Source organism: Mobula birostris, chromosome 24, assembly GCF_030028105.1.
Source record: "Mobula birostris isolate sMobBir1 chromosome 24, sMobBir1.hap1, whole genome shotgun sequence".
NCBI lineage: Eukaryota > Metazoa > Chordata > Chondrichthyes > Myliobatiformes > Myliobatidae > Mobula > Mobula birostris.
This window is the reverse complement of record NC_092393.1, coordinates 58,836,139-58,850,070: the sequence shown is the minus strand read 5'-3', so window position 1 is coordinate 58,850,070 and position 13,932 is coordinate 58,836,139. Positions and strand designations below refer to the sequence as shown.

Here is a 13,932-nt window from a genome sequence, read left to right as displayed (position 1 = left end):
ACTTGGAACATTTCCTCATCAATTTTATATTTAAATATAACATTCAAATAGCTGGAAGAACCATAATACACACTGAACAGTATATGGAATGAATTTACATATATAAGAGTTGAAAATCTTGGAATGATTTTGAATATTTGTAAATGTGCTATAAAGTCTTTCTGGTTCTCTAAGATATTCCCTTATTACACAAGTGCAGTAGCAAAAGAAACAAATTATTTAGCTAGAATGAAGAATTTATTAAATAAAACATAGCAAGCCAGTTCTTCACAATGTTAATTTGATTATGTGAAGTACAATGACAGTTTAATAATAATTTTATTTAATTTTGATTATGCATAGTGCATTTAGTCCTTGGACTCAATTTATTATTGCACACTGATTTCAGACCACCTAAATGGCCCAACTACAACAAGACATGCAGAGATTTTCTTCCAGCAGGCAAATATTGCCTACTAAAGTAATAGAGCAAAGCAAGAATGTGGGAACACAGTAAAACTGTGTAGCTACTGTATTCCTGGCGATAGAAACAAAGCCATATTTTATCTGCAGATCTAAATTAAAACAAATATACAAAATTAAAAATACAATTTTATACACTTCTTAAAATATATTACTTAGTTTTAATTCAACATTCTGCAAATGGTCAAGTTTCTCAAAGTCACTTCATCTTGAAAGATGATTTGCCAAATCCTTCATGTGGTGGATTCTTCATTATCAATTTGCACTTCATGTAGTGAATGGCAATTTATACACGTTGAACATCTACAATTGGGATAACATACAAGTAGCTCAAGAAATTCATAATGAAACAATACAAAATAATCAAAACAAATTATAACCACTGACATAATGGCACTGAAATACAATAATGAAATTTTTGAATACTTTACATAGAAATGCTACAACCAAGAGGCTCAAGTAAAACGATGACAGAATATATGCTCACATATGGGAGCCATAGAAAACTTGTTTTAAAACTCGATGGACATCTTAATTAAGTCATATTTGCTTCTGTAACATCTTATGGTTTCCTAGAAAAATGCAGTAATTTTCAAATTTGTTAAAAGGTTTGAACAGAAAGCCTTTAAGTTTGGACAAATGGATAACTTTTCTTTCAAACTCCATCCATCACTACAAAAGCTGCAAGAGCTTTTTAATCATTTGCCCATTTAGTAAGTACTTTCTTGCAGACAGCACCACCTCTAAGAGTAAACAGTGATACAACTGCAATTGTCTGCTATTAGCCAATGACTAAGCACATGCAACCTTTTGAAGCAAATTCATTGTTGCAATATAATGCTAAGAAAATGGCTGAGAAGTGGTGCAGCATTACATTGCCTGTTCATATGCTATGGGCTGGCTTGTCTCTGATCTGAGATCTCTCTGCCATGTAAAAGAATCTTTTTGGGGAAATAAAATTCTCAACAAACCCACCAGCTCATACACCTCTTCCAACTATTATACATCATAATTACCTATATCACTTAAGAATTAAGGGATTATATTTGTGATATTACTAAAGGGTTAGAGATGTATTTCTGCTTATGCATTATGACATTTTAAGGAGTGGTTAACAGTTCATAATGCAAAAATTTTAAACTTTAAAAAAATAACCTATTAATCCCAATGCCTTTCATACAGTGTTTTCCCACAAATACCCACACCAAAGTTGATTAATTCCGGAGCTGGTTGCCAATTGTTGATCACATGAACTAAAGATGAAGATATTAAGAGTTGTATAATTATCCTGAATAGGGTAATAGGAGTATATCCATTTATATTGTGCATTTGATTAGCACTTAACATTTTATAGATAAAGGAATTTCCCACGCAATTGATATTATGTCAACCAGATATAATTGGATAAAATTGATTTTTCTCACACCTGTATACTTAACAACTGTGTGCAGGACTGCAGAATCCTTCAGAAAAAGAGAATGCAGTTGCAAAAATATTTCTAATGATTAACCACCACAAAGCAATGAGAAATTACATAAAATTAGCAATTAGAGACCAGCTTTATCATTTTCGTGATGCATTATAAATACTCAATCTCAGTAAAGCATTCATGCATCATTTCTGCAGCTGCATCAAGGTTACCTCAGGCAACCATACAATCACATGTCTGGAAATCTTCTCTCAGGCCTATGAGGGCCTCACTAAACTGAAGCATTTCATGCCAAAAAGTCATTTACACGTACAGTTACATATAGTCTCTCTATATATATCGAGGCTTTTATTTTCCTGGAATGGCCAAGAAATTAACAGGGTATAACAATATTAGCTGTTTAACAATAACACAGAAAAAAGTCACACACTTAGCAAACTGCACAAACTGAGTACAACAGATCGCAAGTATTCCTGGAAACAATAGTGGCACAAATGGTTCCGAAAGACAGACGCCACATCTGAAAGCACATGAACAGCAACTTCATAATACTGTAAACGAAAGTTCCATACATTACTGTCGCTCAGCAAATTCGGTCTGTGTCTCCCTTGAAGGCCACACTGTGGATGAACGTGGATCCATGGCTGAGTGCATTATTGGAACGTACACATCATCCATATTTGGCATTACAAAAATTTTCTGCAAAATTATTTTAAAAAAATAAATTAAGGGTATCAAACATCGGTCATCTAGCTTCTTTACCTGTAATGCACAGTCAACAAGATTTATTGCCGGTGATTAGTGTGTTCTGCAGGGGTCAGTCGGTGTTAGCTCTGCTACTTTTCACATTATATATTAATGATCTAGATCGCAGAATTGATGGCTTTGTGGTCAAGTTTGCACTTGATACAAAGATAGGTGGAGGGGCAGGCAGTGTTCAGGAAACGGAGTTTGCAGAAGGACTTGGATAGGTTGGGAGAATGGTCAAAGAAGTGGTAGATGGAATACAGCATAGAAGTCTATGATCATCCACTTTGGTAAAAGGAATACAGGTGCAGACTATGTTCTAAATGGGGAGAGAAATCAGAAAATAGAGTTGCAGAGGGGCTTGGGAGTTCTAGGACTCCCATGTCCCTTTGCACCTCTAATTTCTGATTTCCCTCCCCATTTGACTTGGTTAATTTGGTAGTAAGGAAGACAAGTGTCAGCATTAATTTCAAGAGGTCTAAAATATGAAAGCAAGTATGTAATGCTGAGGTTTTAGAAGGCATTGGTCACACACATTTGGAGTACTGGGCCTCATATTTAAGGATGTGCTGGTGTTCGAGAGGATCCAGAGGAGTTTTATAAGAATAGTCCCAAGAATGAAAGGATTAATGGACAAGGAGTGTTTGATGACTCTGGGTCTATATTTTCTGGAGTGTATGAGGGGAAGGAACTCATTGAACATATCAAATATTGAAAGGCCTAGATAGAGTGTTCGTGGAGAGATTGTTGCTAGTAGTGGGAGTCTAGGACCAAAGGATCCAGCCTCAGAGTAAAAGAGCATCTCTTTAGAACTGAGATGAGGAGAAATTTCTTTAGTCAGTGGGTGGTGAATCTGTGGAATTTATTGCTGCGGAGGCCAAGTCATTGGGTATATTTAAAACAGAGGTTGTTAAGTTCTTGATTACTAAGGGCATCAAAGATTATGGGGAGAAGGGAGAATAATGAGGTTGAGAAGAATTAATAAGAGTGACAGACATGACTCAAAGGGCTGAATGTTAATTCTTCTATATCCTATGGTCTTACATATAGGATTAGCAGTTTAAGTTCTGATAAAGCTTCAACACCTGGTGGAGAACAGTGAATCCAGCAAAAAGCACTATTTTTACATGAGCGAGGTACTGAAAAACTGACTTAAGTCTTGGAATACAAATACAAATGATTTTGAATAAACTCTTATTTGAAGAATTCTTTTGAGAAGGTAAACATTTATTACCTGTCAAGGATGCTAGAAACAAACTCATTAATTTCATTTTCATACCTCAAACTGAACCTCCAATATTGCAGCTAGAAGTCAGAACAAAGTCAGCCAGGTGCTCAAACCAATTGATTCTCAGTTTACTGATTATATTGAAAACTAATTTAATGAACATTATTTAAATCTAACCAGAGGTAGTAATAAATATTAGTGAGCTTTGTCATCAGTAGCTACAGTTGTACATAGGTTTATTTTAATTATTAGTCACACATTCAAACTATTTTAGTTTTTAAGATGGCCTCAAACATCTTAGATAGAATAATAATGGGGGTAAAATGAGGCCATTTCAATGAATTAAAACATTGATCTTCTCCTCTCCCATTGTGCACAGAAGGTTTTTATGAAGTTTACATGCATCATTGCAGATTGTTTACTAGGTGATCTACCTTGGGTAAACAATTACAAATATGCTTATTTAAACTGTTAAGGATAAGGAAAAGAAAAAGACAATGTACAAATTTGCAACAAAATCATTTATTACACTAAGTAACTTCTTTACCTGGAATTCTTGTTCAAGTTTCTTTTCAATCCAGTCAGTTACATGTGCTATAGTAACTTCACGTTCTCCCAACTTGGGACGTGCTTTTAACTCCAGATGGGGTGGTGTTCGAAAACCATACCTTTAAGCAATTATTACAAATGTTAGGCAACTACAGTAACTTTAATATAAAATTACAAAGCAGTTAATCTTCAGTTTATATGTTTCAAGTCCAGAGGTAATGTGACATAAGTTGAACTTTGGTTAAAATATTGATTTTTCAAGTTGGATTGTCAATAATATTGAAAAGTCAGTTAGAAGTCAACAATATTCCATGATGTTCCACAGCACCAACAGGTGCCCTCACTACCCATATCTAAGATTTCCTGCCAAACTAATCATTGTATCCTCCTTCACCAGAATAGGGATAAGATTTGTTATTACCAATCAAGATAAAGCACTTGAATGCTAATCTACATCCCTGAAAAATATTGCCACTTCTATCATTGGTGGGTAGGAAGGAAGCTACATCTCATGATAATTTTATAATAAGAAGCCAACATCTACTTTGCACCGGACCTAGTGTATTCCTTATCCTTATAATTCTATATTTTGTACTTTTCCAAAACTCTTTAACATATCCAAAAAATGTTTTCAAATACAGAAAAACAATACTCATCTATTTGAACATTACAATACTTCTCTAGCAATGTTTCCAGGATAAGCAATTTTAGCTACATGATTAGACTGGAAAATGTTCTCCTAGGAGCAAAGTCATCGTGAAGTACAAGATTAACAAGTTTAAGTGGAGTAACTGGAAGGAAGTTGTTCCAGAACCTGGTTAAGTTTTTTTTGATGAGGTGACGAGAGTGATTGATGTGATAGTGCTGTGGATACAAGGCGTTTGACAAAGTCCCTCATGGGAGGCTCATCCAGAAGATTAAGATGTACGGTGAATTGCCCATTTGGATTCAGAACTGGCTTGTCCATAGAAGACAGAGGGTATGGTCAAAAGGACTTACTCTAGCTGGAGGTCTGTGAATAGTAGTGTTCTGCAGGGATCTGTGCTGGGACCTTTCCTGTTTGTGATGTACATAAATGACCTGAATGAAAATGTAGCTGGATGGATTAGTAAATTTGAATATTATACAAAGATTGGTAGTGTTGTGGACAGCATAGAGGACTGGCAAAGAATACAATGGGGATAGCTCAGTTGCAGATATGGGCAGGGAAATGGCAGATGGAGTTTATTGTGGCCAAATGTGAAGTGCTGCACCTTGGTAAGTCAAGTGTGCAGGAAGAGTACACTTAAGGCAAGACCCTTAACAGTGTTGATGAGCAAAGGGATCGTGGGATCCAAGGTCATAGCTCCCTGAAAGTGGCTACACAGTTTGATAGGGTGGGTTAAGAAAGCATATGGCATGCTCACCTTTATTATTCAATGAGTTAAAAAAAAAAAAAAATAGGATGTTGCAAGTTTATAAAACTCTAGTTAGGCTGCATCTGGAGTACGGCTTACAATGGTCGCCACATTATAGGAAGGACGTCAACACTTTGGAGAGGGTGCAGGTTTACTAGGATGCTGCCGGGATTAGAAGCCCTGTGCAACAATAAGAGGTTGGACAAACTTGGACTGTCTTCTCTGGCTGAGGGGAGATCTGATAGATGTTTATAAGATTAGGAGAGTAGATAGACAGTATCTTCTTCCCTGGGTTGAAATGTCTAGTAGCAGAGGGCATGCATTTAAGATGAAGAGGGTAATTTCAAAGGAGATGAGAGGGGCAAGTATTTTTCCCCCACACAGACAGTGGTGGCTGCCTGGAATGCACTACCTAAGGTGGTGATAGAGCCGGATATATTAGGAACGTTTAAAAGGCGTTTGAATAGACACATGAATGTGAGGAAAATTTAAGGATATGGACATTGTGCGAGCTGAAGGTCCTGTTCCTGTGCTGTACTGTACTGTTTTCTATATTTAACTTTGGAGACAGATTTAAAATTTTGGATAGTTGCTGAAATCTGGATCTCACTGCCAGCAAGAGTCTGGAAACTGAATCAGTGCACTCAAAAATAAACTGTATGGGTAATTGAGAAAATTAACTTTAAATGGGGAAAGATGGGAAGAAGTCAGACTAGTGCAATTGCACTCCTAGAAGCAGCCACAGTCAAATGGCTGCCTGTGCTGTAGCCATGTAATTCTTGCAGTAGGACCAAGCATTGGAAGGGAAAAGTCCTATAATATTTCTGGTAATACTCTTATTGTTATTTATGGTTCTACTGCAAAAGTATCAGAGTACTGGCACAAACAACAGGAATTCTGCAGATGCTGGAAGTTCAAGCAACACACATCAAAGTTGCTGGTGAACGCAGCAGGCCAAGCAGCATCTCTAGGAAGAGGTACAGTCGACGTTTCAGGTGGAGACCCTTCGTCAGGACTAACTGAAGGAAGAGTTAGTAAGAGATTTGAAAGTGGGAGGGGGAGGAGGAGATCCAAAATGATAGGAGAAGACAGGAGGTGGAGGGATGGAGCCAAGAGCTGGACAGGTGATTGGCAAAGGGGATATGAGAGGATCGTGAGACAGGAGGTCTAGGGAGAAAGCCAAGGGCGGGGCAGGGGGAGAACCTGTCTGGGTAGCCTCCAACCTGATAGCATGAACATTGACTTCTCTAACTTCCGCTAATGCCCCACCTTCCCCTTGTACCCCATCCGTTATTTATATACACACATTCTTTCTCTCTCTCTCCTTTTTCTCCCTCTGTCCCTCTGACTATACCCCTTGCCCATCCTCTGGTTCCCCCTCACCCCCCGCCCGCCTTGTCTTTCTCCCTGGACCTCCTGTCCCATGATCCTCTCATATCCCCTTTGCCAATCACCTGTCCAGCTCTTGGCTCCATCCCTCCCCCTCCTGTCTTCCCCTATCATTTTGGATCTCCCCCTCCCCTTCCCACTTTCAAATCTCTTACTAACTCTTCCTTCAGTTAGTCCTGACGAAGGGTCTCGGCCTGAAATGTTGACTGTACCTCTTCCTAGAGATGCTGCCTGGCCTGCTGCGTTCACCAGCAACTCTGAAGAGTACTGGCACTATAGGCCAAATTCAACATCAAAATCAGGTTTATTATCATGGCATACTGTATTTTTTGATTTCTGTTTTACTGCACCACTTATTTTAACTATTTAATTGACATATATATACTTAATGTAACCCAGATTTTTTCCCTCTATACTTACCTATCAAGCATTTCATTGTACTGTTGCCATAAAGTTAACAAATTTCACGACATATGCTGGTGATATTAAATCTGATTCTGATATCTTTTATGACATATGAGAAATGCTTCTACAACTGAGCAGGTGAACTATTATCTCTATATTCCTCACTTATGGCTTGTTTATTGATACTGCGAAGCTGGCATTGTTTTACCATCACCCTGACCAACTACAAGGATAGAAATATATTGCCATAGATTTCTGGCTGGAGGTCAGCAATTACTGGGGTTCCGCAAGGATCCATTTGGGAATCTGCTGTTTGTGATATACAGGAATGACTTGGACAAAAATATGGATAGGTGAGTTAGTTGTTTAATTGTTTGATGTTATTTCCAGTACACAAGTGTAAAGGAAAACGAAATAATTGTTACTCTGGATCTGATGCAGCACAAAACGAAACACAGTAAGATTTTTTAAAAATGCAATTAATATAAATGTGAGAGGCAGAGAGGCACAGAGAGACAAAAATATTAAGGGGTGGGTTAGTAGGCACAGGTGTTGATCAGCCGCACTGCTTGGGGAACGTTTGCAGGCAATACAAAACTTTAGGTGTTGTGGATGGCGCAGAAGATTGCCAAAAGGATCTATTGCAGATGTAGGTGGAGAAATGGAAGATGAAGTTTAGTTCAGCTGAGGGTGAGTGTTACACCTTGGGAGATCAAATGTAAAAGGATTTTACATGCCACTGTAATGAAAGGACCCTTGACAGGATGGACAGAGGTACATTAACACTGATATTGATGAAGGATCAAGCAGAATCTTGGGGTCCAAATTCATAGCTCTCGGAAGCCAGCTACATAGCTTGAATGGGAGGTAATGACAATGTATTGCCTTAATTAGCCAAGGCAATGAGTTCATGAGACAAGAAGTTATATTGCAGCTGTATAAAACTTTGGTTGGGCCACATCTGGAGTATTGCATTCAATTCTGGTTGTTTCATTACAGGAAGGATGTGGAAGCTTTGAAGGGGATTCAGTAGAGACTTTACCGGGATGGCGCATGTGCCATTAGGAGAGGTTGGACAAACTTGGTAGCTTTTGTTAGAATATCTGACAGAGGTTTATAAGATTATTTAAACACTACAATTGCACTGCATTCTCCTAGCATTAGGTGCAAACAATTTCCAAACTTTGAACCTGTATAAAAAAATTGGGCTCTCTATCAAGAAGATTCAATAGTGCAATAGTTCCATTGAATAACAGAGAATGTATACAATATACAACCTGAGTTCCTGTTCTTCAGACATCCATGAAAACAGAAGGGTACCCCATAAAAATGAGTGACAGTAAAAACGTTACAACCCCAAAGTTTCCCTCACTCCCCCCCACGCATAAGCAGCAAAGCCTTGACCCTGCCCCTCCCCCACTTACTTCAGCAAAGAGCATTAGCACCCTCTACTCACCAATCAAGCAGTAGCTAAGGCCCCAAGAAAGACCATAATCTGCAGTACTACAAAAACTAATTGTTCACCCTATTACTCGATGTACTCCAGGCTCACCTCTCTCTGATAAAGGGGCAGAGAGGTGACACACAGCGGGAGGGGAGACTAACAAGACAAAAAATACACATGATTTTGGTAATCAAAGTCTCACCAAAACTTGTGGACAAAAGAAAATTTTGTTTTCATAAATGCTAACGGATCATATCTTTCACTGAAAAACTGTACAAATTATGTTACTCTTGACTCTTAACAATACTGAATGATGAATTTAAACCAAATCCTACAAAGTCATAGATGGCGTCAATAAAATTGTAACCAAACTTGCCCATACCATATTCTGTCAGTAGGTGGTGGTGGAATATTCACAGCTAGTGTTCCTTTGCACTCTTGAACCTCTACTGTTAACAGTAACGGAGTATTTGAGACTTCTTCAATTTTCTTCTTAATAAATTCTGTTTCTGTGGCTTTCTGAAAATACTTTGACTTTGTAATTTTATCCACAAGTCTCATAATCTTGCTTGGTCGATGTACCCCCACGTATCTGTGCATGAGGAAAATTATTTACTTTTTTTGTCATTGAATACTTTGCATAATCACATTTCCACAGTGACAACTATTTCTAAGTGACATGTTTTCCCATTTATTGAATTATCTAATTTTTAAAAAAATTGCAGCTGTTCATAACCTCTTTATAAGGGATCCTGTTGCATATTTAAAGGGCAACAGAAATACACTAACACTGGAAATTGAGTGTACACCGACCGCCAAGGCATCTTCAAATTGTGTAAAATTTGGTTCTATTACCCATTAGTCACAGAGTAGTCAAAATATAGCCAGATTCATACCTTGCACCTCAAACAAGCAGATCAACATCTGCAAATGCAGGACCTGCTGGTTACCTAATGTGGAAGCCTTAACACCAAATAACTGGGTCATTATAAAGTGTAGGGGCACTTTTTCCTGTACTTTGAGTTCTTTCCTGACAATTATTGAAAGAAAAAATCTGCTTCCATGTTTAACACGAAAGAAATCAACTACTCAAGGGAAAATTGAGATCATCAGAAGCCCGAATACTCTTTTCAATTGCAAACTGCAGTCAGATAAAAATGGTTTAGATAGTAGAATGCTGATAGTACTCAGAAGCTTAGGCAGCTTGTCTGAGAGAAAAACTTAAAATATCACATTATTGACCTTTCAGTAGAACTTGCAAAGTTTCCTCACACCATTTAGCTTTTCTCCATCCAGCCATGCAATGAGGAACAAAGGACTTGGGAATGCAGTGCACTGAACAGCAATTAGATAAATAGCACTGCTTACAATGAAAGCTGCCCGATTTTTTCTTTCTCTTTTTTCTCCCTCTGTCCCTCAATATAACTCCTTGCCTGCTCTCCATCTTCCTCTGGGCTCCCCTCCCCCCTTTTTTTCTCCCTAGGCTTCCCGTCCCATGATCCTCTCACTTCTCCAGCCTTGTATCCCTTTTGCCTATCAACTTTCCAGCTCTTAGCTTCATCCCTCCCCCTCCTGTCTTCTCCTATTATTTTGGATCTTCCCCCCCCCCCTTTCAAATCTCTTACTATCTCTTCTTTCAGTTAGTCCTGATGAAGGGTCTCAGCCTGAAACGTCGACTGTACCTCTTCCAATAGATGCTGCCTGGCCTGCTGCGTTCCACCAGCATTTTGTGTTTGCTGCCTGATTTTAAAATCATTTAGGAGTGTTTCAGAACTGAGATGGGGATTAAATGCAAGGAATTCAATAAATAGGACCTGCTAAACTATGATAAAAAGTCAAACCCAGAATAAAGATAATTGAAAGCCTATTTAAGTTAAGTTACAGTATACTACTTCAAAATGTTGTAGGTGATATTCATACCCTTCTGCTGCTGCTGGAAGCACTTTGTCTCCTGCTAACACCTCTTGTGCATCTTCTTCATCTGAAGATCCAGCACTTGAGGACTCCTCATCACTATCAGCGAGGCAGTAGGCTTTTGGTCTGCTCCTTTTTCAAGGGCATTAGAGAAAGGAAAACAATCTTTTAACAATCATTCTGAACCAAGCATTTCTTTATTAAATAGTTTAAATTAATTAGGATAATGCAGAGCGTAGCTGAAATTAACAGTTTAAGCTTCATTCCTTAAAAAGATTAATATTTAGATCCCAAAGTATATAAAAGTTTACAGAAGTTGACAGAATGAGACAAAACTTTTTGCACATAACTTACATCTTCACCATGGGTCTAAAAATTGATGAAAGTAAGATAGTTCTTCAAAACTCCTCCTCCCCGTCTCCTACTATTTTTCATTACCATACCCATTCTGGTTAGTATTGCATAGGAGGTAATTACATAAGCAGTATTGTTTCATTCTTAACAAAGGAACTGGTAATGTCAGGATTCTGGGTCAAGCCCAACTCTATTTAGTTAGCATTCACACATACACTCGCAGCAGTAAGCCCTAACTTTACCATGGTATGCTGTTTTATGTTTCCTCAAGGGATATGGTGCTACCAGGAAGGCTAGTAATTATCGCCTATCCTTAACTGGCCTTGATCCAAACAGACATAGATATTGATAAAATTTGTTCACAATAAATTTATTAATCAATACTAGATCATGGCCGCGCATATACTAGAGAGGACTTTATAATCCGGTGATTCTGTGGCTATTGATGACACCATTTTATATTAGATTTATTAAATTAGATTAATTTGAATTCTCCGGCTTCTGTGGTGGGATTTGAAATCTGAATTTTGTGTTACTGGATAATATCCAGGATTGATTACAAGGCAGCAGATGGACAGATTCAAATGACTTGCTGTATAAATGAAGTTTGAAAATTTAGTTTTATATCTTAATGATACTTCAACCTTTTAATCACTCCTAGATACCCTCGAATTGGGAACCTCTTCAAAGTTCATAAAGAGAACTAAATTAATTTTTGAAGTCTAACTTTGCCAAAAGCATCTCTTTATAGGCCTGTAATTTGGATTTATCAATATTTCAAATTAAAGGGTTGACATAATTATTGATTTTATCTTGCCAATCGGGGGCTGATTACAATAAATTATGGTTAGTGCATACCATATTGCCAAAACTGACTACACTTCTGTTCTAAGACAAAGGGAGGAGTTGTCCATAGATCCTCTTCCATTCAAAAGAGACAATGGCTGCTCTTGTACCTTACAGCTAACCTGCCTTAACCCTGTATTCATTGATTCCCCGAAAAATATATCTGTCTCCATAACTCTCCTGGGTACAATTCCAAACATTCACCTCTTTGGGTGAAAATAAAAATCATTTCATTGCTCTCCTGAATGGCTGATTCCATATTGTGAGACAGTGATCTCTGGTACAAGCCTACCACATTGTACTACTTCCTTTAAACATTCTGTATATTTCAGTGGGGGCATTTCATATTGTGTGTGTGTGTGTGTGTGTGTGTGTATGTATGTGTGTATGTATATATATATATATATATATATATACACACATACACACACACACACACACACACACACGTGTGTAAAGAGGGGACTGGTTTAGAAACCCGCACCAAACTGTTCTTACTAGTTTGGTACTGCTAATTTCTGGACCACTCTTATCCCTTTCATTGAAACTTACAGTTATGGTCAATGTCTCTGAGATGTACTTAGCTGGCTTCATTTCCCAGAAGAGGTCTAGTTTCGCTCCTTCTCTCGTAGGACTATTTATATACTGGCTCAAAGGGTTTTCTTGAATGCCCTTTAAAAATTCCACTCCGTCTAAGCCTTTCACACTAAAATGATCCCAGTTAGTACAGCAACAATTGAAATCTCCTCCCACTATAATCCAATTGCTCTTGCACTTCTGTTATTTGCCTGAATATTTGCTCCCTAAGAGGAAAAAAAGTCACATTTTTTTTCAATTTCCTCTACTTATGAAAAGCAGCTGGTATTTTTTTGCATTATTTATTTTGCAATTTCTAGTAACTTTATGATTTTGCACTATGCTGCTGCTGATGATAGATGCAAAACTAAAAAATCGTATCACATAAGACAATGAGAATAAACCTGATTTTGAACTTATTCCGATCCCAGTTTCCTGCACAGAGTTATCTCCACATCCCCTGATGGTCTAAACATTACTATCACTCTATTCAAAAAAGTGTCTCACATCTCCTTTAATCTTTCTCCTTTCACCTTACACCTATGCCTTCCAGTAGTCAACATTTCCACCTTGGGGTGGTGGGAGGGAGACTATCTACCTCAGCCATACCTCTCACAATTATATATCTTTCCATTCCTTAGCCTCTAATATTCCAGAGAAAACCATCCAAGTTTGTCCACCCTCTCCTTATATACTTTCTGATCCTGACAATATCCTAATGAACTTCTCTAAAGCCTTTACATTATTTCTGTAATCCACCAAAGCTGCACACAATGTTCTCAATGTGGCCTAACAAATGATTTATACAGTTGCAATATAACTTCCCAACTTTTATACTCAATGCCATGAGCAATAAAGACAAGTATGCTGTAGGCCTTTGTTACCACCATAAATACTGGAGTTGCCACCTTACAGGAGCTCAAGTCAAATTCCCTATGTGCATTTAAGAATCCCATTTATTATACATTCGCTGGTCTTTTTTCATGTTCTTAAATCCATTAGCTCATACAGGTCTGAAGTAGATTTCTATCCAAGTGACTCATCTATATCTTTCTGTAATCTAAGTCTTTCCTTCTCACGCAACACACAGCCAAGTTCCTAATCTGCAAGCTTCTTTATTACAACCCCTACATTGAATTTACTATCACTGGTCATTCAGGAACAATTCCAATAGAGAACCCCTTAAATAAAA

At 37.8% G+C, this 13,932-nt stretch overlaps 1 protein-coding gene across 6 annotated transcripts in view; it reads right to left on the bottom strand.

Moving 5' to 3' along the window:
* Positions 1 to 227: 227 nt before the first annotated feature.
* The window catches only part of tex2 (testis expressed 2), a 102,185-nt gene continuing 88,480 nt past the window's right edge, over positions 228 to 13,932 (bottom strand). For 3 of the 6 annotated variants that reach the window (XM_072241921.1, XM_072241920.1, XM_072241925.1), the window contains 4 exons: positions 10,971 to 11,096; positions 9,433 to 9,642; positions 4,414 to 4,534; positions 228 to 2,590 (listed from right to left, as the gene is read on the bottom strand). In XM_072241921.1, the coding sequence (XP_072098022.1) occupies positions 2,465 to 2,590; positions 4,414 to 4,534; positions 9,433 to 9,642; positions 10,971 to 11,096 (583 nt within the window). In that variant the 3' untranslated portion in view covers positions 228 to 2,464. The remainder of the gene's footprint in view (positions 2,591 to 4,413; positions 4,535 to 9,432; positions 9,643 to 10,970; positions 11,097 to 13,932) is intronic. The other 3 variants (XM_072241923.1, XM_072241926.1, XM_072241922.1) reach the window with 2 other exon arrangements.